This window comes from Botrytis byssoidea (assembly GCF_014898295.1).
Source record: "Botrytis byssoidea strain MUCL 94 chromosome Unknown BBYS_027, whole genome shotgun sequence".
Classification (NCBI taxonomy): Eukaryota; Fungi; Ascomycota; class Leotiomycetes; order Helotiales; family Sclerotiniaceae; genus Botrytis; species Botrytis byssoidea.
Window position 1 is genome coordinate 292,251 of NW_024065868.1, and position 24,724 is coordinate 316,974.

Genomic DNA, 24,724 nt, shown 5'->3' on the forward strand with positions numbered 1-24,724 from the left:
AAATAGTTGATTAAACAACTTTTCTGATATGCAACAAATCTTTTGTGATTCTGTGGATGTTACATGGAGAATTTGTGATTGGGGACGATTATTAGTTGGGGGAACTTCGGGCCGAAGGGGATGGTGGTGGTTCGAGCTTGTTCTGAGCTTGGGTCTTTGCTTGGGGTTGATAGATTGGATGGGTGGAGGTAGCCTTGGGACTTTTTGGGTTTGGTGTCATTTGGGAGAGTAAACGTAGTTTTTTTTGTATGTTGTGATAGGATAGGATGAAAGGAGATGCTTTGTTACCGGGATATAGGTGAGGTGTCGGCATGGATGCTAGGTTGTTGATTAATGTATGATTCAAGAGGATATTAATGGATTTGAGAAGCAACCATTTTGGTAGCTTGAACTTGAGAAGATTTGCTATCATGTTTGACTTCTGGGAATCCTGTGTATGTATGAATCTAGACTGTCGCCAGAGTATGACAGCACCCTATTCTACTCTACCTACTTCCACAAATCCCCTTCCATTTGATATCTGTCTATTTCAACAGTATAGATACTTTACATGCATGTCTTCCATACGTCGTGGCTCTCCATTTCAAGCATAGCACTTGTAAACATCCAACTCCTTTAGTTATCAATATAAGTAAGCACATCACTCAGTAATGGAAGGAACGTATGAAGAGCCCATTTCCTCTGCAATTTTATGGCCCCTCTCTCAACTGAAAGCCATGGGTCTGTGATATTCAACTATCCGATGCATAAGGTTTCACAATGGGACCCTGGAGCAAAAGAGATTCTGTCTGTAAGATACTAAATGCTACTGTTTGGTTTTCGCTTGTGAAGTCACGTTCTATGTAACTATTCTCTAGCAACTTAGATTTCTCGATATACTAATTTTTCTCGAACAAAATAGTAGAAAACTTTGGCTCTGAATACCTAGTTAGAGGAGATTCCAGATATAGTAGTAAAGTGGTGATATTGGCTAATTATGGAGTTTGAGGTCTATCAGGTGGATTATGGAAAGATATCTAAGGGAGGATTTGAAACAAGCAGGCTGTTATCAACTGACTTAGTACAAAAAGAATCACTTGAGCTGCAAAACCATGATACTGGAAAAGATTTGTATGGGATAGCTTCCCTAGGCTTCCAAAGATAGGGAAGATATGTGAATTGGGGCCGAGTTAAAACCCCTGGCTGAGTGCTTGATTGAGATGGATTGTAGTCTCGTCAAGAGCCTGAGGCATTCCAATATAAATTTATTGAAGGAACGATTATGATGACGTTTGCTGGGGTGAAAAAGTCGCAGTGAGATTACTTGAGGAAATGGATTGAGGAGGTTTGTGGTATTGCGCCATCCCACAGGAGTGTGGCTCAAGTTTTCAGGAGATTATTGCAACTATTGCTCAAGACTACATGGTTTAATTTTTTAAAGACAGAGTTAGCAAGCCTAGATGGTACTTCTGTCTCTGTCTTTGAAGACTCAGTAGATGCAGGTGTCTCCGAAAGTCAATAGACATAAAAGAGTGCTCTTGTCTATGTATCTTCTTCAGGAATCTCTCAAAATACTTCTTCAACTCTTCCCTGTCACTTTCAACTCTGTACATCTATATTTCGTTTTAGAATATTGAATAGGCTAGCATTGGGGGCTTTGATACCAATTCACTTACAAGTAATACATCATCAATGAAGGATGACAAGGACGAAATCTACTTCCAGACCAATAATAGCCCTGTTTTACGCTTGAACTGGCTTTTTTCAGTCCAAAACTATCATAATTTAGATTTCAAACATAAATGAACTTCGAAGAGTGATGAGGTGTAGTTGATTATGCTGACAAACAAACGTGACTACAACAACATCGGAACGTCGGAATCTTCTCAATCTGTCTTAGTGTCTTCGCCTCCACACACTAAGCCATATCACTCGAACTCGTATAGCTTCTTTCCTGATATTGATTACTTTCTCTATTTGATACCCGACTTTCTTGATAACAACATCCAACCTTCAATTCTTGGTTCTTGATAAACATCGCACAATTTTTGTTCTTTTTGTCTCTAGCATATGACCTTTCTAAACCTACAACAATTCATTCTCTTTGCCTGATACTGAGTTGATAGTGTTGCCTGAAGCTGCTGTCTCTATCACGTTATTCAATTTTGTTCAACTCGGTCGGGTCTTGTATGATCTTCTTCAATTTTGAGATCAAGCATTACTCATCAGCCACTCCAACCTTTTGAAATACTGCAGTTCTTTTGAGCATTTCATCATTCGAGGTCACTTTGGTCTTCCAAAACCAACATGGCTCGTCCCACTCCCATCAGTGATGATCTTCTTGAGACCAAGAATTCTGTTGGAATGAAGAGTATCTGGGTAAGACAATGAATAATTCGCTGTTGATGGTTCCTACTAATCACATTTTATAGAGTAATATGAAGAAAGGCGAATCCAGACAGAATCCAAGTACAAAAAATTGGTCGACCCAACAGATCAGCTCGGATTCAAGTTTCGCTGCATTATCACCTCCTTCTCGAGATTCGATATCAGGTTCCAAGAACTCATGTTTTTCAGATCTTAGCAATTATATTCCTGTAGGATCGATTCGAATACACAAGCACGAGTGTTCACTCTTGACGAAAGAAGTATTTAAGTGTCGAGATTGGTATACTTTTCATCTTCCGTCCGATATCATCAATTTCCAACAAAGTATCTTGTATTTACCAAATACCGTACAAGCTCAGTTGCTTCGTTCCGCTGCCCTTGCTGAGTACACTGGAATACACAATGCTGGTTGGATTAGAATGGAGTTCAAGGCAAAGGATAAGAATACTGGTCAAATAAGGGTATATATCTTACCAGATGATATTGGAAATGCTGTGCTAGATCGGTAAGTGTTCATTGGATACTGCGTTAGTTCCAGACTCGTGCTAATTTCTTTCAGTTCAATGAAGCAACTTCGTAAGGGTATGCAGACCTTACTAGACAAGTTAGACGTTTCGGATGCGACTTGGCAAGGAACATGGTCAGATGACACACCAACTCAGCACATCAACTCTGCTTTGGATGGCAAAGAATCTACAGACATCGTCTCGCTCTTTGACATGTTTAATGATCTACCATCCCCAAAGCCAGACCCAAGGGTAATCATTGGAGATCGTTATGTACAAGATGCGACACGATCTCTCCTGACGGGTAATGTCCAGGGGCTGAATCCAAATACGAGAATGCATCCATATCAGTAAGTAGTCAGCTCGCAATTTCTCCTACCTCCCGCCGTCTTCCCAACTTAGTTGTGCGTTGCCATTTTGAGCCAATCTCTCGAACCCGATCGCAGCATGGCTATGTTCTGATCTTGTTTTTATTTCATCTTTACACTTCAAAGCAGCAAGGACTAACTCATCAACCATTGTCAGATGTGAAACGGCTGCTATGATGTTACAGCGAGAAACACAGCCAGGATACATTGTGGATCCACGTCTTCGAAAAATTCAAGATCGGCATGGACAGAGTTTTTACTGCGATTTGAGTGCGAACGGTTGTTTGAGAGAACCACGCCTCTACGAAGCTCCGAGGGGTGGAATATGCGCAGAAAACATGGGTCTAGGAAAGAGTCTAATCTGCTTAGCTCTGATTCTATCCACGAAATATTTGAGACCTCAAATGCCAGATGAGCACTCCATTAACTCTCTTCCTACACGAAAGAAGACAGGCTCTCTTCTCGACATGTGCGCTTCGACCGTCGGCAGACAAGGAATTCCGTGGGAGATGGTCCTTGGAAAGATGGAATCCGAAGGAGAACTTGGATTCAGCCAAATGCATGCCGCGTTAAATAGAGGAATCGGCTACTATTGGTATGAGCCAGACCCACCAGCTCGCGAGACGCGTCGTCCCATAACCCCAACTAAGAAGAAGATTTGGCTCGCAAAGTCTACACTTGTAGTTGTTCCACCCAACTTGGTGCATCAATGGATACAAGAGATCGAGAAACATACCACCAGCTTGACTTACTTGGTTCTAAACGATATGGGAATTCAAGTACCTGCCGCGCATGAATTAGCAAAATACGACATCATTTTATTTAGCAGAAGGAGATTTGAGAGAGAGGCTATGGAAGCGACTTTGACGTGCCGACAGAGCACCACTACTTGTGAGCACTGTTTTGGTAGCCCGGAAGCTTCGAATTGCTCTTGCAAGATGTCACCAGGACCCACACCGGCAGAAGCCTTTAAATATCGTTCCCCACTTCGAGATCTTCATTTCAAGCGTCTGATCACTGATGAAGGACATAGTTTTGGGAATGTAACAAAAAGCGGACAATCAAACGCGATAATCATGATTGACTTCTTGCACCTTGATGCGCGTTGGATTGTTTCTGGAACTCCGACGAACGGCCTTCATGGAAAAGACGTCCCATTTTCGAGGACTTATGAGCTCAGAAACAATGATACGAAGCCCATCGGCCTAGAGAATGCTAAGACACCGGGAGAGAAAAGCTCTACAAACTCAAAAGGACTGTTTATCCAACAAGAGACTAAGGACCTCGAGAAGCTTGGAAATATATTGAAGTCGTATCTCAAAGCTCGACCATGGGCAAACACGGCCGTGGTGGGTGATCAAGCATCGTGGCTAGATCTAGTCATCAGACCACGATATAACCAACAAATCCATAGCGACCCAGGAATTCTTAAATCTACTTTGGAAAGTATGATCATCCGACATACAGCAAGAGACATCACGGCGCAACTTAGACTCCCCCCTTTCAATAATAAGATTGTTTACCTCGAAGGATGTTTTCAGGATAAGTTGTCGTTGAACATATTTTCGATGATGATTACTGTAAATGCTGTTACCTCGGAAAGAGAAGGTGTAGACTATTTCTTCCATCCGAAAAATAGAAGAGTTCTTTTGACTCTATTCTCAAACCTACGACAGGCTTCCTTCACTTGGTCAGGTTATACCAAGGCAATGATTGAGAACTCGCTTCAAACCGCTGAAAAGTTTCTTGCAAAGAATGGCATTAACCCTGAAGAGAAAAAGCTTCTGCAGGAAGCGATTCGAGTTGGACAGATAGCCCTTTCGAATGGTATATTCAGAGCTGCTAGTCAACTACATGAAATGGCCATGTATGTACAGAATCCTCTGCCGGAAGAAATTAGGCGTGCATGGGCACTTGACTACCATGATGGCAATCCAACATTGATGGGCGCTAGTATGATATGTGCTGCCAAAGAGGCATTTTATACATATCGTCGTGGTGGCCTCGTCGATCAATCCGATTCTGTCTTCAACACAGCTAAACTCACCGAATTTGGAGAGAAATTGTCGCGCAGGCTTGCATTAGACGCTGATATAGACCCTGTCGAATTCAAAACAGCACAAGCAGGTTTTACAGATCAGAGACCGAGTGCGAGCCCCAATACCTCAGCGTCAGTGAATAACTCTATGTGGAGAGAGTCTACTATCACATCAACAGCTTCATCTAAACTCTCATATCTCATGGACCAGATTTTTCTTCACCATAAAAATGAGAAGTTAATTGTATTTTACGAGGCCGAAAACGTGGGATATTATATTGCGCAGGCATTGAAATGTGTAAACATCGAGCATTTAGTGTACACCAAGAGAGACTCGACATCTGAGCGTTCAAAATGTGTTGCAAAGTTCAACTCCGTCGCTGGTTTTCGTGTCATGCTCATGGATGTTAATCAAGCCGCTTTTGGTTTGGATATGAGCGCAGCATCAAGAATATACTTCGTCAATCCAGTATTTTCACCACAAGTTGAGGCGCAAGCTATCAAGAGATCTCACCGTATCGGTCAACTCCGTCCTGTACATGTTGAGACATTGGTTCTGAAAGGAAGCATTGAGGAGGTGATCTTGACAAGACGAAACACACTGAACGACCAGGAACACACGCACCTGAAAAACATCCTCGAAGACCAAACGATATATGACTGGATCAAGAATGTTCAATTCTACCCTATTACGAGTGGTGATTTACCCGGTCCAGAACAACTTGCTCCTCTTTCTTACCCGCAACTCGCGTTTGGAAAGTTCAACAATTCTCTGAATAACGCAAATAAGGATATGGTCCCTACGGCGGAACCAGAAACTCTTGAGCCTCTTCCGTCACAATCGACCGGGAGCAGACAATCAGTTTCAGATGGCGAAACTGCCCGCAATGTGGCTCGATTAGGCGATTTATGCCGTATATTAGGGAATGAAAATTCAGACATCATTCTTGCAATGTATAAGAGAGGACTTCGGGAGCGAATTCATGAACAAGAACTTGGATTAGGTCGCTGGATTGATAGTTTAATGCTTTCGCATCAGATTGTTAACGTCTCTACTAGTGGTGGGACTGGATCATCCCATCCTTCTCGTGGCGTAGGGTTTGATGCGAGAACTCGACCTGGATTAAATACAGAGACCGGACAAGCTCTTCTTGGAAACGCAGAAGCAGAGGAGAATAGTCATAAGAACGATGAAGATCATCCAGAATCTCCGCGAACAAAGTCCACGAAGACAGGATCCACCGAAAATGATCGGCACAATGAATTGATGATGCAATCGAGAGCCTCAAGAGAATTGGCTGAGAAACAAGCAGAAGAAGAAGACAAAGAGGAGAGCCAGAGCTCTACTCAAACACCCACCTTGCAGGAGAGAATGAGAGAAATAATAGAGGAAACAGCTATAATGCAAAGCAGTGCTAGTGGAATATCTACTAGTCTGCCCAGTGCTAGGTTCCTCCGTGGGTTTGGATCATCTGCTAGTCGGCCCGGTCTTCGTGTTCCCAGGGCTGGTGGATCATCTGCTCATGCTCCATTAATTTGGCCATCAACTTGGCAACCAATTCGGGGAACTCTAGAATTTGGACAAATCACTGGTGTAGAATCAACGAGTACAGCACCGAATAGTACACAGACATTCAACGAACCTGATCTTGAGTCATTTTCAACGGAGATAGAGGGGAATGCCACAAATGAAGGAGATGAAGACGTGGAGGACGCAGAAGTTGCAGATGAAGCGGAAGATGAAGCTACAGGTGCAGAGTCCGATTATTCACATGGAAATTTGTATGATGCATAAGATCAAATAGACATGACACAGAGGACTTAATTTCAAGGTGACATGGTTTGGTGAACGCATGTGGGTAGAGATGATATGGAAGACATCATAAAAACGCGGGTCTGTGCGATATTTATGATGCCTTGGCTACTGTTTGGATTGATTTAAACAGACTCAGAGGGGGAAAAGCATAGTAATGCATATATAATGCATACGATATGATAAAGTTTGATGTTTCGAGTAATGAGATAATGATGTTTGTTAGAGATCCAATCCAATACAAAGAATTCCAAAGTAAATCCAGAATAGTTTCATTCCACTGGGCTGAAGGTGATATCTTTTTCCTTCTACTCAAGACTGTTGTTGAAAAGTGGCCTATGGGTATGATGGGAGAATTGTTTGGAATAAGAGGTACACTACAAAATACAGGTAGGAAGATGGTAGATATTCACACCGAATTCTACTTATATATGGATGCGTAACGTGATAACGTGCTTCTGGGACTACCCAACTAGTATTTGAAGTGAGATTGGAGGACGGAGCTAGATCAAAGACACAGAGAGAAGGGGGGTTAGCCACAGATGGGCGGGTACTCCTGTAGGGAAATGTGTTTGTAGAAGAGTTATGTCGGATAATCAAATATATTATTTGTGCATGGATATTATACAATGCATGCATCTTTGCCGTTTCAAAAGTATACAGTATCGTACATCCCTTACCTGCTTTTTTCACCCTATTTTCACGGTCCCTCACTCTCCTCCTTATTTCCCCTATTCCTGCCCATTACCCTACCGCCTAGCAATCTCCCTCCCATCAACCCAATTAGCAACCCAATTCACCACCACCATCACCCTCCTCCTCCACCCCCTCGTCCACGCAATACTCCCACTCCTCCACGCCAACCAAGCCGATGCGCCCGTCCAATCTTTCTTTCCCTGTATGACCCCATCACCTCGTCCTATATACGCTACTAAATCTTTCTGCTCATAACTAAAAGGCTTTCCGAGTTCTTGTTCTGGATTCCCCAAGAGGTGTTGTTTCAGCCACTTTGCCTTTTGCACCGCGACTTCCGCAGTGGTAGGTAATTCGTTATTGAGAATATCGGCTGCGTCTCCGAGCGCGTAGACATTCTCGATAATATCCGCGCCTGCCCCTTCTACACCGTCAGAATCCGGCTTGAGAACTCTCAACCATTTATCTGTGAGAATCCTCTGCAATCCTTCGCTTTTTCTACAGTTCAAATCTTCGACGAGTTTTCCCGCAGTGTTGCCTACGGCCCATACTACTACTCCGAATGGAACCTCGCCTTCTTCTTTAACGGTCATACTATGTCTTTTTATTTCTTCGATGTGTTTCCCCGTTTTCACTTTGACGCATCCTCTGTTTTCGAACTTTTCCATCGCGTACTCGCTGAGCTTTTCGTCGAATTGTCCAAGTAGTCGATCTGCGACATCGTAGATACTGATTGTACATAATCCTTTTAGTCTCGGATATACAGCCCCCAAATGTTCCTGAATCAATTCATCAATTTCAGCCGCCAATTCGATACCGGTGGGTCCACCCCCAACAATGGCAAAATGTAACATATTCCTTTTTTCCTGTTCGGATATTGTAGGTAAAGAAGCCCGTTCCAGACAATCCAGAATTCCCTCTCTCAATCTCCTCGCATCCGGTACCGTTTTCATAAACAATGCAAATTCCTTCACTCCCGGAGTTCCGAAAGTATTTGTTTCGCATCCGGGTGCTAGAATTAATCTATCATATTTCACATCGAAATGCGCTTCATCGTCTTCAATGTTACTATAAGTTGGGGAATCCATCGATTCGCCACTCACGCCACTTCCTCCAATACAAGCTTTACATTTGATGGTTTGCGATTTGAAATCGACAGAGGTGACTAGAGCTTGATATTTTTCGAACTTGGAATCTCGCCGACGAACGGGCTCTTCGGCGAGACGGAAATCGAAGATGGAACAAGCGGCTGAGGCGAGGAGGGGTGTGAGAGCCATCGTTCGAGAGGGCGAGATGGCGACTATGTTGTAGGGTGATGTGGAGGAGGTGGTGGCGGAGAGCTCTTGAGCGAGTGTCCAGCCGGCCCAGCCAGTACCAATGATGGCTATGGTTGGCTTGTGAGGATGGGATTGAGGGTGTGGCGAGGAGTCTTCATTTGTAGATGTAGAAGGAGGACGGGATATTGAGGTTTTAGAGCCATTACTTCTCGTAGTTTGTGACATGCTGAAGTGAGAATTTTGGTTGATGCTGGCGGGGTAGAGATCGGGTTTCAAAACTCTACGTGGTATAGCTTTGAATTCGATTGAATTCTTTCCAGTATTTGGAGTAATAAAAGTGCAAAGATTTCGAGTACTAACTCTAAACTTTCCTTCCAGAAAACGACTTTTATACATCCCAAATATATATTATACAATGTAGAGAAAACAGGGAAAGAGAATGCTTATCAATACCATGGATACTCGGGGAAGTGGAACGTCTACATGGTCCTCGACTTACATTTTGCCAGTATTTTGCATAGCTTGGTATGCGGCAGTTCCATGTACTGACGGCATTGACATCTCTTAGCGTATATGGGATCCATAACGGTCGTGATCTATATCCAATATACCGATCGAAGATTCCATGGAATTGTGGTCTTGATAGGAATTCACGATTAGTAAAATGTGTCAACAATTGCCTACCTGCCATATGGGTGTAATCCTCGAATTCGCTGCTGTCGCTGTGGAGAAAGATGTTCGATGTTATCAGAACATTCCGAGATATAAAAAATTTGAAAATCGGTATTCGGAGTCCATCAATCATGACGTAGAAGAGTGGAGGTCGCTCTGGACAAATAAAGTCCAACCGCACAGCACGTGATGGACCTCCACATAAGTTTAACCGAGAAAAGCTAATCGTGCTCCGTGATCTTATCGTTCCAATGTGTGTTTTGTTGCACGTCTTATTTAAACTAGATTTTAAAGTGAAACTTAGAATGTAGGGCAGAATGTTGAAGCTTAAATCTTTCGAGCTCAAAGAAACATTGGATGGTTGGATTTAATTTTTTAGTTCTACACGTGATCTTTGACCGTGTTTCTAGAGTAAAAACTACTTCCTTCGAGGGAGTGAGTAGTATTATGTCATCGTGTTTCTCAGACAAAGAGGCTTCAAGATATCAGAAGCATATGCTCACTAAATCTTGTAAGAACTTTAGGTATGTACTGGAATTCTCATAGAAATATAATGCTTCACATAATATGAACAGAGGAATAGCAAAAGGCGTCGCAACATTGTGGCTCTGGTCGAACTTAAAGAACGAGAAGCTTTGTTCAATTGAAATTTTTGAAAGACTCTTGCAATCATTACAAGGAGGGGAGGGTTACTAGTAGGATGGAGATCTTGCCTGATTGGAATAGCACGTTTCATTGTTTAATGCATTGATTTCCTCAATTAAATTTGCTGAAAGATTTTAGATTCTTCGACTTCCTACCCCATCAGATTTCCTCGAACTTTATTCGCCTAGATATCTGCCTTTCCACTCAATCGTCTCAAAATCTACCATGGAGCACCGTCAAATATCTGCGTTAATCCTTTATACCTATCCATGATAGTACCATCAGCATGGGCCGGTAACCAAGCTAGTAGAGATGGTACGTACATTCGAGGAAGAGGAAAAACTGAAGGGTCAACTTGAGCATCTGCATAGAACCAGCCCACCAAGCCTATGACTGGTTCCCTAGTCTTCCAAAAATTCACGACGTCTCCATCCCGTGCAATGTTTCGAACGATAGCTTTTCTATAGTTCTTCCAATCTCTCATTACGTATTTAGCATCTCCTTGAAGACTCAACCTTGCCGACTCTTCCCATGCTCCTTCCGCCTTATATTTCGTTCCCATACCAGTAAAGTCTTGAAAGAAGAAATCGCTTTCCATATTAAGGATCCGTAATTCCAATTTTTGACTCTGAACGGGCGGTTCGTTAAAATGAAAATAGTTGCGACCGTCAAGGAGGAAATACACCTTTGAGAGTGCGGGGCAATGGAGACTGATCATCTTGAAAAAAATGTGCAGACGGCGAAGCTCATAGTTTATACCAAGCATGTTTCCGGGAAGCTCCCAGGTCATACCATCAAGGGAGGCATTTTGGAGCGCTAGACACTTGATATTGGACATCGAAATAGTACCACCGTAGCTATACAAGGTGAAGACGTTAGCGGCATCCAACATGAGGATATCTTTATCTGCTCTCATGTAAGTATAAGCTCTCGTGTTAGGCTTCGTAGATGCTTTCAAGCGGTTTACGACTTCGTAATTACGAATATGCGGAGGAACCCCCATCACTGGGTTCGAGATTGCGAAAGGTGTTTTTGTTCCCAGACGTGTGATTTCGATATGTTGAACGTTTCGATATACCTCCGCGTTCGAAGTAGCACAGGCTTCGAGTAACGGGAGCATGCTGGGATTCGTGGGTATGGAAATCTCCAGCTGTCGAACTATTCTTCGCGCACTGTGATCGCGGGTTTCAGTAATTTCAAAAGCCAGATCGATGACTTGGGGACTTGGTAATGCCTCCTTGAAGATCGCGCATTGAACTTCCTTCGGAAGCAGGGTGAATTTTTCGAAGGTTCCATCGTGTGGATCTCGCTTATCTTGATACCCCTCTTGGGAAGGGTTTAATGGAGGACAGTCTTTACACATGGTGTGGTACAAAGAAGAATTCGTCAATCTAATCGGTATGTCTATCCTTTCATGTCAGTTTTGGGGCGCGTTGAGAGTCGAGGTTGCAATTTCGAAGGTTGAGGTGATGGAATTGAGAAGCTTTCTCTTGTGAATTATATAGTAAAATCTGGAGGGTACAGTCGGAAAAATAGGCGTACCAGCTTTATAGTTCAAGCATCACTATTCACATATTAATTGGAAGCGAGTATAGCGCTCTGCACGGCTTTTGTACATCAACAGGAGGATGTTCACGTCAAGCCGTATTTGATCATCAAAATCAACACATTGATCAGCACTGATTTAGTTCTCATGGAACCGTAGCTTCACATTAAAAATATTCTCCAATTGGCGCACCACACTGATTATTCTGCGGTGCAGCAAATTCTAAGTAAACATGAATGATTTGATGGATTTCTGGAAAATACCGTCGACAGTGGATGAGACACATAATATTGATAGGCTTCTTGATACTGTGGAGAGATCACGTAAGGCTAGATCACCCGTGATATGTTACAAAGCAGCTAAGCGTAGTCGCTAATACGGCACCTACCATATCCTTCTAGCAAATTCACTTTTCTCATAAGAATTTCATTTCCCCAAGAACATCTCCAACTACTCACTTGATTATTTAAGAATAATTTCTCAAGCTACTTTCAGACTTCGAAAATTTTACAATTCAACACTATATCACTCGAAATCACTCATTCTCGCAATGATAATATGATTCCTCTCAAAGAGGAAACGGCTGATGAGGTAGTTCAATGTAAGTAATCTTCCATAGAATTCAACAATCCAGACTGGCAGAGTGTACAGAGGCTTTCAATACCCAGAAACAAGTCAAACATTAGAAATTAGCTCAATTGTTAGGGAACTGAAAGTGCCGGTCCTTTGGACAGCAGTTCAGACTATCAAAGCCCAAAACTTTGTCATCAACAATGACGTTATCGCTAACACTACAAAGTTGTCATTAATCCACCGCTTCCACGAATCTACGATTCCACTGGAGACACTAAAACCTTTCATAAGTTCGGTGCCTTACCTCGAGAGTTGCAACTGAGGATATTCAAGAATGCGATGCCAGCCTCGCGCGTCGTTCGATGGGCGGAGCGAGTTTCTCGACGTAATTACTGGCCCGCATTTGATACATCCCATCCCTTATTCGATCAATGGAAGTTTCCCGGTCTGTTATCGTTACTTCAAGCATGCTCGGTTTCCAACGCGTCGGTAAATGTTGACGGTGGATTTGTCAAGATCCAGTCTGAGCGTGGAAGAGGTAGAGCGCCCCCCTTGAATTGGAAGTGGAAGCATTATACCTTTATGCGGCCTGATCAAGATATTATTCTCCTGGATTGCTCGGATCTGGTTCAGTTGTATCAAAATGGCGGATCAATCAACCTTGAAAGGTTCACCCATATTGCCGTGTATGCAGAAAGTGCAGAATATAAGAAATGGCCACAAGACTTACTGTTAGAGACACTGGACGTTATCCAGGCTCATTGTCCACTCCTCCAGAGACTTAGCGTTTTCATCTGTAATAAATGGTATAGGGACTTCACTCACTATGAGAATATCAGATTCCTCGATATTGATGATAGCCTTAACCTTCTCAAATTGAATTACAGGTGTTATATGATGAGGACCAACCAAGATGAAGAGTTCAAGATAGGTTCAAAATTGAGAAAAATGCTCAAGAGTGCCTCACATCTACATTCTCAGCTTCAAGAAGTATTTATGGAGATGAGACAAAGCAGGGAGCAGAGAGTGGTGGCGTACTGGAAGAAAGTTCAGGTGGTTCCTGTTACAAATTGTGGATCGCAGAACTTTTACGATGATTCAGATCTCTACTTTTCGGACTTAGATGCCTATGTGGGTCGAAATGATGATGGTACTTTGGAGAATACAACTTGGGGATGGAAAGGCGATGAATGGCATAAATGTGGTACTCTTGTTTGTGCAGAGCCCAGTTAGTGTTTGACAGTCCATGTTGGATAAATGATGTAGAGAGTTGAGGAGGAATAACAATACTATTTGTTTATTGCTTGGGAAAACTTTTGAAGGAAATAGGGGATGGTAACCAGACATAGCAATGTAGAGAACATATCTTCGCCTACCAAATAAGTTTAAGTGCGATGGATCAGAGTGATTCAAGGGGAAATGATAAGTAATGTATACTATTCATTTTCTATTTAATATTGATGGTATGGAATCACATTCAAACTCTAAATTTCACACAATGCAACTCTTTTTGAGGATTAATTGTATACTAGGTATTCACTCTATTCTATCAGACATGTTAAATTATCATTACCTCCAGGTTGCCATCCCAAGATTCATTCACTCAAAGAAATAACCGTATCTACCCGAAGTTTCCTTGATTTCGGCTCGAATATCGGCTGTACTTATACAGCTAGCCTTGTGCTTGAAAAGTGTTTATAAGTTCTCGAAGTCTTTGTGGGTTTCAGTTTGACTTTTCAATCCATTCTGGTCACACCACAAAGGTGGTAGATTTCATCCACGGATCATCCACAGATTATCCACATTGATTCTATCGATTCTTTTGGCCGAATAATCCACTTCTCTCTATTTTATTGTAACAACTTTCAATACTTCAATATCCAAGAATTCAGAACTTGAATCTGCGACAAATAATACACCATAGCAACAATGTCAACACTTTTGACTGAGAATGACACATCTGATTCAGAAGATTCAAGCTCGTATGATGAATCTTCCACTGAAGATTCTGAAGGTAAAATTAATTGCAAAAAGGTTTTTGGACAGACTTCCTAACAAAGCACAGAAGAAGAAAACCTATCAGCAAGTTTATCGGCAGATGGAAGAGATATTGATGAGGATTCCATAGCACCAAACGATGATCCACTATCTGGAATCACTATTGGTAAGACCTCATGCATTTTATTATGTCTTTTTGCAAATATATGCTAATGAAATATAATTTTAGAGGCACCTCAATCAGACTCTTCTGACTCAACCAATCCACCCGAAACCGCACCCCAAACCATGACAGAATTCCATCCCTTCAGTCGGTTTCCTGCGGAGCTGCAGGAAATGGTCTTCAAGTTGGCATTGCCTGTCTCTGATGCACTTCTCTTGAAGTTTGAGATCTTCGTTCAGGAGCTTCCTACTATGATTCGCCAGAACAAGAAAACAGGAGAGATTTACTACTCGGATAATGATTTTACGATCACAACCTCTGCCTGGAGTGATAAATCTCCTTCTTTATTGCCACTTTTACTAGCGTGTAAAGTTTCTAACAAATCTGTATCAAGCGGCGGATATGAAAGAATTGCCATCTCCTTTCCTGACAACAACAATCGACAGAACAACTATGTTATGGAGCAAAAGCCTCACCTGAACATCGAATATCTTACATTACCACCTCCACAGCGCAATCATACTTGGCTACGCCCTGCCAAGGATACATTGGTGGTTTATGCCCAAAATTTCGTGATGCTGTATCAGCATGGCGGCTCCATGAGCTTTTCTAATATTACACATCTGGCGGTACACAACTTGGTTGAAAGAGATCGGCATAATGGCAGTAAAGTTAGAGCTCGAAATCTCTGGAAATGGGTCTTCATTATTGCAGAAAAGCACTGCCCGGCATTGAAGAAACTCAGTCTCCTTCTCGGTGTCGACTTTGCAGACAATTACGATGATGATGAATCCGCTGCTGAAAGTGATAGACATCAAATCATTGTTGATGTTGATGAAAAGTTCCATCAACTTGACTTTCACGATGAATCATATGGTCAACGCTCCGTGAAAGGCGGTGAACGATTTGATATCGAAGAGCTGTTTTCAAAAGAAAAGAATGTTGTTGAGCTGAGGGAGACATCGACTGTACTAGCAGAGTATTTGAGTGAGCATATGGACGACGAAAATAAAGCTAAGTATTGGAAGAATGTCGATGTAATCCCTGGCTTCCGAGCTAGGCCCGATGACTGCGAAAATGGAACGGAAAATACAACGAAGATAATGGGTGTGAGCGCCTGGGTACCTCAGGATGCTAACGGAAAGCTGATGTGCAGAGCCTAGAAAGGGTATTGTAGCCAGAGATTCTTCGAGGTTATGAAAGTAGTGATTTTCTAGGCGAGAGATTTGGTAGTCTAGGATACAGCTCGGAAGTGTGGCAACATGTAGAGACTGAGGATCTTGCTTCTTCGTCAGCGCTACGATTTGCTGAACAGGATTACAGAACACGGAGTGCTGATATATTGATGACTGGGACATTAGGATAATAGGATTATGCTAAAAATAACATATTAAATGATTGTAAAGATTCTATCTTGCTATTCGATCCTGTGACAGCTGCCGCTCAATCACACGCCAAAATGAAAAGCAAAAGTAACATTACAACACGGAGAACACTGAACCATCAGTAACCGCTGCTGCAATACTCAAGTGACTTTCAGTCAAGACATACGCCGATCTGACGGTAGCATAGGTCTCATACCCTGCCAAAGCCAATGCTGTATCAAAGTAATTGTCCATTTCCACACCACTCCACCGCTTTCCTTTTCCATAGTATCCATCCATGAATCTCAGCCAACGATCATAGTCCGCTTCCCCAATTATCGCTTCAGTCTCAGCTGGTAGTTTCTCATTTTCTTTTGCAGGATAAATTCCACGCTTTTTCAAAACTTTCCGCCAAACCTGAAGATTCTCTGATCTGCTCCAGAAATCGCTTCCGAGACACATGTTCATACCTCTCACAACTTGCTCCTCCACATCATCTTTTATATCCGTCGTTAGAATAACAATACCTCTGAATAGCTCTAACTCTCTCAAAAATAATCCTGACGTGTTGGAATCGCCATCCGAAGGGCTCTTGCGGTGTGGGAACCGACGTTCCGCATCTGGAATTGCAATTATACAATTCCATTTTGTGGCTCGTTTGAAATGGGTAGCAAGCTCCCGTGCAGCGTCCCATGTAATCATGCCAAGATCTGCGCTAGTTATGGTGTACAGCGGTCTATTGAAATGAGAGGCGAGTGCTTTCACGGTGAGGAATTTCCCTGTGCTTTTGGGTCCGTGGAGCAGAATTGCGAGGCTGGCTTTTATTTTCATTAGTAAAGTTCTTCCTTTGAACTGTGTCAAGAACTTACATGGATCCCTGCTTATTCTAGATGGTAGTGATTGACTGCTGGGGTGCGTTCCCACCAATGCTTTCAATAGACTCTCGTGTCCTTCAGGTATCACGAGAGATTTGAAATCTACAGGATTTTCCGCTCCTTCTTGTTTCAAATCGCTTATCGTATCTACACTTAGCATCTTCCATGTTTTTCTCTCCAGCACAAACCCCTCGACAGTGGGTGGCAGTAACATGAGGAACTCATCTTCGAGTTCATCGTTAACATCACGAGGATGCAAAAGATGAATATCATCTTTGCACTTGGCCGCACGATCGTTGTCAACAACATTGTCCACGATCAAGTCCGAGCATCGACAACCTCTCTGGAATCCGCGATCATTAAAGTATTGGTTGTTCGATACTCCATAATGTGTACAATTCTCTGCGGTTTCTCTTGAATCGAATTCAATTGCATCAAAAAGACCAATAGCTTTGTTCTCAATCTCAAACTCGTTATCTATGATAACCTCGCTCTTGATCTATTTCAATGTCAGCCCTGATAATCAATGTGAGATGCTTCACTCACTTCTTCGCGCTCTTTCTTTAGATTTACGAAATAATTCGTTCCATACACTGGATGTCGCCCTGAAAATTTCAAATCTTCACTATTTGAAGAGTTTGATACTTCTTCCCCAGCACTGCCAAAATAATATTTGTGATCGCCTTGTTTCAAGGATCTCAATTTTTTTCCTCTAGCAACAAGATATGACATTTGATCCTTCCGCTCACTGATCGAGAGTAACTTAAGGGGTAAGACAGTAACTCTCTCTGTCATGAGCTTCCCATCCAGCTCAACTAGTAATTCCGAGACTGACTTCTTTCCAGCATATTCTGATATTCTTAAAGTTTCATGGACTGGGCCAACGACTTTCCAATCAGACATCATATAAAAGCAGTTAATGTTGAAAGGCGAGCACACTGCTTTCTTTTCGAATAGCTCCGGTTTAGATAAGCGCAATCGACCACCCGATGTATGAAAGACTCGATACGCGCGAGACATAGGATAGGTGACAATCAAATCACCGGGACTGAATAAATGCCAAAGATCGGTGAACGCGATTTCGGTGACAGAACCGTCTTTGATCTGTTGTCGGAGTTCGAAAACATATTTCAGATCGCGGTCCATGAATTCAATCAGGCACTTGAGGTGAGCCACTCTAGTATCAACGCATGCGAGAGGGGTCTCGTGAGGAGGGTAAACAACATCACACACCTCGCAACTGGATGGTGGATCTCTGAATCGAACCTTGCGATCTGATTTTCTGTCTTCATGAACGTGATCGGTTACTTTATCTTTGTCTTCCACCGGGTCGTTCGCCAATTTCTCGTCTCGAGACTTCATCATTTCCTCCAGTTTGCGCAATCGTGCTCTAATTACTCCCTCATACTCCACAAGAACTTTCCAAGGCCCTGTCAGAACTTTGCACCATTCACTTATCACAAGACCTACACCAGCTCCTATCACTATTCGCAATTCATCTCTCAAAGCCTCTGAATTGATCGCCAATCTAATCGCTTTTCCATCTTCCACAGCAACATCTAGTACATGTTTTCCTCTTTGTTCCATATACTTTGATGCTGCCCAATCTTTAAAGTCCATTCTATTGATATCCAGCTTGAGCTCCGCTCCTTGCTTACCTACCCGGACTTCAATGATACCAGGTGACGAAGCTCGATTAAAGCGAACGCGTGATGGATATGGCGAGCTGGAGCGACGGTTCTCAGAAGTTCTTCTAGTACGTGAAGCACGGGTTGCAGCCCATAAAAAATCTTGCTCATATTCAGGAACCCAACGTTGAATCAAGACATAATCTGGATCCTATCGCATGCATAAGTAATTCGTGAATTCAATCAATGTCGGGATAACTAACCTCGGGATCGATCACATAATCTATGTTGTTTTTCTTCAAAACCTCGGTGGACAAGTGTCGAAGATGCATCCGGGTCCAAGTAGGGCGTGTTTCGGGTATTTCATCTTCAGGACTTGTTTGAACCGCCTTTGAGTCTCTGCTGGAATATTAGAAAATGAAATCGAAGATTTGATATCCTAAGATCTGCTTACTTATCACCGGTAGCCTCTTCCTCACCGTCGTCCATTTCTTTCTCCTTATTTTTCTCCTCCTCACTACACTCAATATCGTTATCCACCTCAACCTTCTCTCCAACATTCTCTGAGGGCGGCGTAACATGTTCAAACCCATCTGATGAATCCATGACTTCTCACTTATTTTCAACGATATTTCACGATTCCTGCCTCCAAAGCTCTCTTATAAATTAAGAATGCGGAAAACAATTTCTTCTTATCGAATTCGATGTTCTAGGCACCAGCTCCATGAAGTTCCACCGACACTTCGCATGTCAGCTTTCGGCTGTGTAACGAATGCCGAGCTGTGATTTGCAGACACTTTAGGGCTGCAAGGGATATGTGGGCGTTTTGGCTTGGCGTGGAGCTGAAAATCAACATATTAAACATCATGTCAGCAGACTGATTTTGGGCGAGAAATCATTCTTTTTGTGAAACTTCGTTGGAAAACCCTTGAAAAAAATCAGTAGGTGGTTGTAAGAGATATACACGGGAGAAATCTATGTCAGCAGGAGTGTCACAATCAGTCACAAATTATTTGTGATTTTAATTGGGTGGAATTGTCATTAAATATACTAGAGTTTCGTAATTACCAAAAGTTTACAGTGTTTTTGCATTTCTTGGCTAGTGATTACTAGCACACACACTCCTCCGATATTAGCCTTTTCATGCTCGCTTTCCCCCACTAGCATCTCGCTAAGTGATCGAAACGGGTACCCCTTTACAACCTCCACAATATGGAAGAGGTAATTGCGAACGAAACACAAGTAATTTCATGGCTTGAACCCGGAAATCTTCTTCTGCCAGGCTTGAAATAGGTATTTCTCGCTAAAAGGGCGAGAGTGTTTTCATGAACAAGTGTGAATGATTTCAAACTCGACGAATTCACGAGTCAGACCCCTCAAAAAGATCCACTATCCCCTCATATCTGTCGAAAAGAGTTCCATCATCATAGCATGGAAGCACAGATGATAGTGCAGGGAACCATAGTTGGAGTCTCTTCCCACCTTCCAACCAGCCTACTATAGCCGGAACTACCTTTATTTTTCTCCAGTAATCCGCTACAGCGCTGTCTGATAGTATTTCTCTCAGTTCTTTATAGTCTCTAAGTTCAATCAATGCGTGTTGCGCTTACTCGGAAGTATTATTCATTTCTTCCTTCAAGCCTTCCAGTTCATAATATTCTTGCCTCACTTTGTCCTCCTCGAAACCGAAATCTTGAAAGTCTTCGTCTATTTCAATCAGTCTCAAATCTTGAGTCAACTCAAGATTGTTTTTCACGTTGCCAAATGGGATTGCTTCTGTGTCGCCAATGACTAGATGAAGTTTCTTGAGTGCTGGGCAGTGTTTTTGAATGACGTTGCAGAACTTCTCGAATAGAGCTGTTATTTCCTCGTCGTCGCAATCATCGAAATGACTATAATCTATTCCTGTTACAGCGATTTGTTCAATATTGAACAAAGAGTCTATCGAACTGCCAAGTTGATATAATCTGACTAGGCTATCAATGCCGACCATGAAAATATCAACCGAAGGTCGAAGATACATGTAGTTAAGGGTATCAGGAAGAGTCTCTGTCGTGTCAAGAAAGTGACGGGCTGGAGGACCGAATAATTCGATCCTCTCAAGCCCAGCACGACGATGCATAGTTTCATTCGAGGCTTTGCAGATCTCTAAGAGGGATGAAACGCCGGGGAATTTTGCAAGCGCAGATCCGAAGATAGTTATGTGGGTGAATCCACCACGTTTCCTGTGGATCCAGAAGCGGAAGTTTAGAACTTGTGGAGGTGGTAATGCTTGCTCGAAAGTCATGCATTGAACTTCGAGAGGAAATTGGCAGAATCAAGGGAAAATTGTGGGATTACTCTTTGAAGGATTGGCGAATGATCTCATCTTGGGCTGTGAATCGTTCTCTGAAAGCTCTCCGATTGTATTAGGATTTCGAATACTCTTATAGATTGGCAAAAGCGTTTTCCTTTTTCGTGATGCAGCTGGTTGGTTTGACTTGCTGTTGAGAATTCAATAATGATGATTATCGATCGAATGGCTGTGAATTGGATGATTTGAGTGGTTTGACTCGAGACGAGAGGGTGTGGACTTGGTATCTGTAGATTTAATGAAAATAGACGGGTGACGCCAAGAGAAATTTTGGATAAAAGGGGATATGTCGTTTATATATAAAGTTGTGTCGTACAAGCTGTATTGATTGGTAATGATAATATTCAATAAATCGTGACGAACGTATACACTGGCAATTTTACGATCACGGTTGAAACGCACTGACGCCGTATTATTTGTCCATTGAATTTGCTAAACGACTGGGGTAAACTCTCAGTTCCGATCGGATGCTAGAGCATATCGAAGGAGGTCAAATTAATTAGAACAAGAAAGCTGAAGAGGGAAAAGATCCATAAGGGATGTCTTTATCTCTTATATAATTAGAGGTCGCTTAGTTCGAGCTAGTCTTGAACTGAGGTTAGCGTGATGAGTAATCACACACGTATGTGATATTCGTCACATATAGGTTTTTAGGAAGTCCCATTGAAATATCTTGATGCTATTGCCATATTGTTACAGATGACTGACTGAACAGTAGACCGTACTGAATAGCAGAGTGTTCACGGTCATTATTTTTACACAAGCATCTACCGATTCTAACGGTCATCTCACTGTTTGGCATCTCGCGCCCGTATAATCGTATCAGCATTTGTGCGCTAGATCAAATCTCCCAATGTTCATACAATTAACGCAATAGCCTAGAGCAAACCCCGAACCGTAGGTCCCCTTACCCAATTAGTATATAGTCATTGTCGAGGCACTGCTGAAATTCCTCCAATTGATCTTCCCTTCTTCTAACACAGTAAAATACCAACATCAATCACAACTCTCCATCGACAACGACTCACCTCGAACTTGAAAATTCTTCCAATCAAATATACTATCAATTCTATCTACACACTAACTCTTTCAAACGACGATCATGACTAAGAAAACCATGAAAAAATCAAGCCTGATGAAAGCAGCTATGAGAAAGGCACTCACGAGAAAGACAGCCATGAAGAAGAAGACCATGAAGAAGACCCTGAAGAAGACGGCCTCAGAAGAGACAGCCATGGATCTGACAACCGTGTCTCTGGATAATATGGATATCGATCGCCCTACTTCAAGCTGGCTCACACCAAGTCAATCTCAGGCCTTCAAGGCTCTTGAACGCTCAACCGAAGACGACAGCTTCTTTGCATTTGAATTTCTTCCTCTCGAAGTTCAGGTGATGATTGCGAAGTACGCATTTCCTCAAAAGCGTATCATTCGCATGGGATTTAGAACCGAGTTCAACAACTTCAACATGATCTTGAACTTCCAGATGCTGCCCGATATGCATCTCACACCATTGCTCAGTACTTCCTGGCTGTTCCATACGGAGGTCAACAAGGAGTTCAAGAAAGTTGAGCTTCAGAAGTACTCTAGAGGTGTAAAGTCAAAGCTTTACAAGGCATTGTACGACGAAAATTACTCCCCTCCCAACCATTTCTGGGATCGCTGTAGACGCAACGTCTTCTGTGAGAGAGGCTCCGGATATCGATCTTTAAGCCATGTATATATTCGAACCGAGACGGACACATTGATCATCGATTATCGCCAGCTCTTCATCCTCTACTTCGTCGGTGGATCCATCGACTTGTCAAATGTTAAGCATATCGCACTCGCCAATGTAAAATCATTTGAATGGGACTGGCCACACTACCGTCTTCAAGAAGAGGAAGTTGACAGTTTGATACACGGTGTCATCGCTGTCGAATGTCCTAATCTCGAAAAATTTACATATATCATTTCAAACGATGACCCGATGACCGAGACGGACATCGATATAGAAGAAGTGATCTTTGAAGCCGATGATGAATTATACTATGAGGATTTTGAGTATGAAGATGGATCCTTGCACGAAGAACATCCCTATAGCTTAATGGAAACAAAGGCTCATGTCGATCATTGCTTTAGGAGTTTTCTGAGACAGCCTGACTCTCAGTATAGACTCAAGGACGATGTCATGGATTTCTGGAAGGCACACGCACCGGGTCTAGGTATAATTGCGCGATTTGATGCAGATTCAGATTGGCGTTTACGTAAGAAGCGTTGCCCAGAGCCTAGGTACCATTTTATGGGATTCAACACTTATTTGCCTGCTCATGCTGATGGTACGATTCTGAATCAGTATAAAGGATTAGCGCAAATCTTTGAGGGCGCTCCGTGGTAGATTGGTCACTGTTAAAGACGGAATGACTATCAACGGGAAGATTTATGATGTATGTAGATTTACAAGCTAGCAAATTGCAGAACGTAGGACTCATATGAACGAATCGGGCAGGGTATGGGAGAAGCTCGCTTGATGATCATATTTTAGGATTGACTAACTGCAGTGGGGTTCTGAGAACGGATTCAGCACCCAAAGTATTTGGGACATTTAGGGTGGGCTACTATGACAGTGCGGCCAGGTCTGATATGTACGGACATACGAAACGGAGAAGCATGGCATTTCTCCAAATTCTCCTTATTTCCTTCGCGTACTGTATCTTTACACAATAAAAACAACCCAAAACCCCAAAAATAGTTCATTACTTTAGCTAGTCTCTCTTTTAAATATATAAAACATTCTTACACGCCAAATTCTTGTGACTGTCCTATGAGTGAAATCTATAAAATAATAAATTTTGTGGAATGTCTACTCTCAAGATATCGTGATTCAGCTACGACTAGCAGGCTCATTTCTTTTTTTGCGTTTATGGCTTTCAAAAGGGGGTATTCGCGTACCTTACTAAGCTTGAAACTAACAAATCAGTTGTATGGAAATTGTCTTCCAAACCTTTCTTATATGTAATAAGAACACCAATACCAACGCACATTAATAGTTGGGTAGCAGCGGTTGTCCAAATATTTTGTGATTGATATTTCTTGGTTCTCGGTAGAGAATATCTCATTAAAGAAATTATAAAATAAGCGCATTGTTTTTGAATGCCTGAATAGATGAGAGCCGAAAAAGAAACAATTGGAAAACCTGTGAATCTCATTCTCAATCTCTGGATTTGCTAGTGATAATCAATTTGTTCATTATAGGAACGGTTTAAATTAACTTGAGCGATTATATTGGATTATCCTCGCTAAGAAGGGAAAAATAAAATTGGACTCATAGACCTCCATGATTGAGGATTGATAACCGAGGACTCGTATAGAAATTCGGTTTAGATTTGATTGTCTAAGCTTGAGACTTTGATGGGTTTGAACGCGTCTTGAAGGACGCTCACTTCGTTGGAAATGTGTAAGGAATGGGTGGAATAGGCGTGAACTTGGATCTGGATTTATAGATCTACTAGGAATCGTTCCTTCAGCTGTCACTTGTTGTTAGAATTCTCTGACTTGATTCAGGCCTTTCTTAGGCAATATAGAGTAGATTGAACAAGTCTACTTGGAACATGTACAGGAATAAAGTTCTGTTTCTATCTCACGATCCTAAGAATTAATGAGGATATATTATGCTTTCGATTTACAAGTAGATTTGAGATTATGTTCATGAAATGGCGAAGTTGGTAGGAGAAACAATTAGGTAGAATTGTAGATGTGTGTTTATCAGCACTGTCACGTGCAGATTAAATTACACAGGGACAAGCATCCAGTAGAATGGTGCTTTTGTCTATGCATCACTAAACGCACCCCAGCTCCACTCTAAT

At 42.2% G+C, this 24,724-nt stretch overlaps 8 protein-coding genes across 8 annotated transcripts; 4 read left to right on the forward strand and 4 right to left on the reverse strand.

Annotated features, from left to right (window-relative positions):
• Nucleotides 1–2,286: 2,286 nt before the first annotated feature.
• Nucleotides 2,287–7,074, forward strand: EAE97_010374 (uncharacterized protein; the record flags this gene model as incomplete). The annotated part of the gene is made up of 4 exons (XM_038880889.1): nt 2,287–2,358; nt 2,412–2,872; nt 2,927–3,223; nt 3,399–7,074. The coding sequence occupies 4 exons, from the start codon at nt 2,287–2,289 to the stop codon at nt 7,072–7,074; spliced, it is 4,506 nt and encodes a 1,501-aa protein (XP_038728283.1).
• A 767-nt stretch (nt 7,075–7,841) lies between these two features.
• EAE97_010375 (uncharacterized protein) lies at nt 7,842–9,287 on the reverse strand (the record flags this gene model as incomplete). The annotated part of the gene is made up of 1 exon (XM_038880890.1): nt 7,842–9,287. One exon carries the CDS (start codon nt 9,285–9,287, stop codon nt 7,842–7,844), a length of 1,446 nt encoding a protein of 481 aa, XP_038728284.1.
• A 1,312-nt stretch (nt 9,288–10,599) lies between these two features.
• On the reverse strand, nt 10,600–11,742 carry EAE97_010376 (uncharacterized protein; the record flags this gene model as incomplete). The annotated part of the gene is made up of 1 exon (XM_038880891.1): nt 10,600–11,742. The coding sequence occupies one exon, from the start codon at nt 11,740–11,742 to the stop codon at nt 10,600–10,602; it is 1,143 nt and encodes a 380-aa protein (XP_038728285.1).
• Nucleotides 11,743–12,483: 741 nt separating this feature from the next.
• EAE97_010377 (uncharacterized protein) lies at nt 12,484–13,731 on the forward strand (the record flags this gene model as incomplete). Its single annotated transcript, XM_038880892.1, has 2 exons — nt 12,484–12,526; nt 12,725–13,731. 2 exons carry the CDS (start codon nt 12,484–12,486, stop codon nt 13,729–13,731), a joined length of 1,050 nt encoding a protein of 349 aa, XP_038728286.1.
• A 696-nt stretch (nt 13,732–14,427) lies between these two features.
• EAE97_010378 (uncharacterized protein) lies at nt 14,428–15,822 on the forward strand (the record flags this gene model as incomplete). The annotated part of the gene is made up of 3 exons (XM_038880893.1): nt 14,428–14,512; nt 14,564–14,662; nt 14,726–15,822. 3 exons carry the CDS (start codon nt 14,428–14,430, stop codon nt 15,820–15,822), a joined length of 1,281 nt encoding a protein of 426 aa, XP_038728287.1.
• Nucleotides 15,823–16,137: 315 nt separating this feature from the next.
• On the reverse strand, nt 16,138–19,132 carry EAE97_010379 (uncharacterized protein; the record flags this gene model as incomplete). Its single annotated transcript, XM_038880894.1, has 5 exons — nt 16,138–16,841; nt 16,893–17,397; nt 17,445–18,737; nt 18,790–18,925; nt 18,981–19,132. The coding sequence occupies 5 exons, from the start codon at nt 19,130–19,132 to the stop codon at nt 16,138–16,140; spliced, it is 2,790 nt and encodes a 929-aa protein (XP_038728288.1).
• A 1,000-nt stretch (nt 19,133–20,132) lies between these two features.
• EAE97_010380 (uncharacterized protein) lies at nt 20,133–20,813 on the reverse strand (the record flags this gene model as incomplete). The annotated part of the gene is made up of 1 exon (XM_038880895.1): nt 20,133–20,813. One exon carries the CDS (start codon nt 20,811–20,813, stop codon nt 20,133–20,135), a length of 681 nt encoding a protein of 226 aa, XP_038728289.1.
• Nucleotides 20,814–21,981: 1,168 nt separating this feature from the next.
• Nucleotides 21,982–23,256, forward strand: EAE97_010381 (uncharacterized protein; the record flags this gene model as incomplete). The annotated part of the gene is made up of 1 exon (XM_038880896.1): nt 21,982–23,256. The coding sequence occupies one exon, from the start codon at nt 21,982–21,984 to the stop codon at nt 23,254–23,256; it is 1,275 nt and encodes a 424-aa protein (XP_038728290.1).
• Between the last annotated feature and the right edge of the window lie 1,468 nt (nt 23,257–24,724).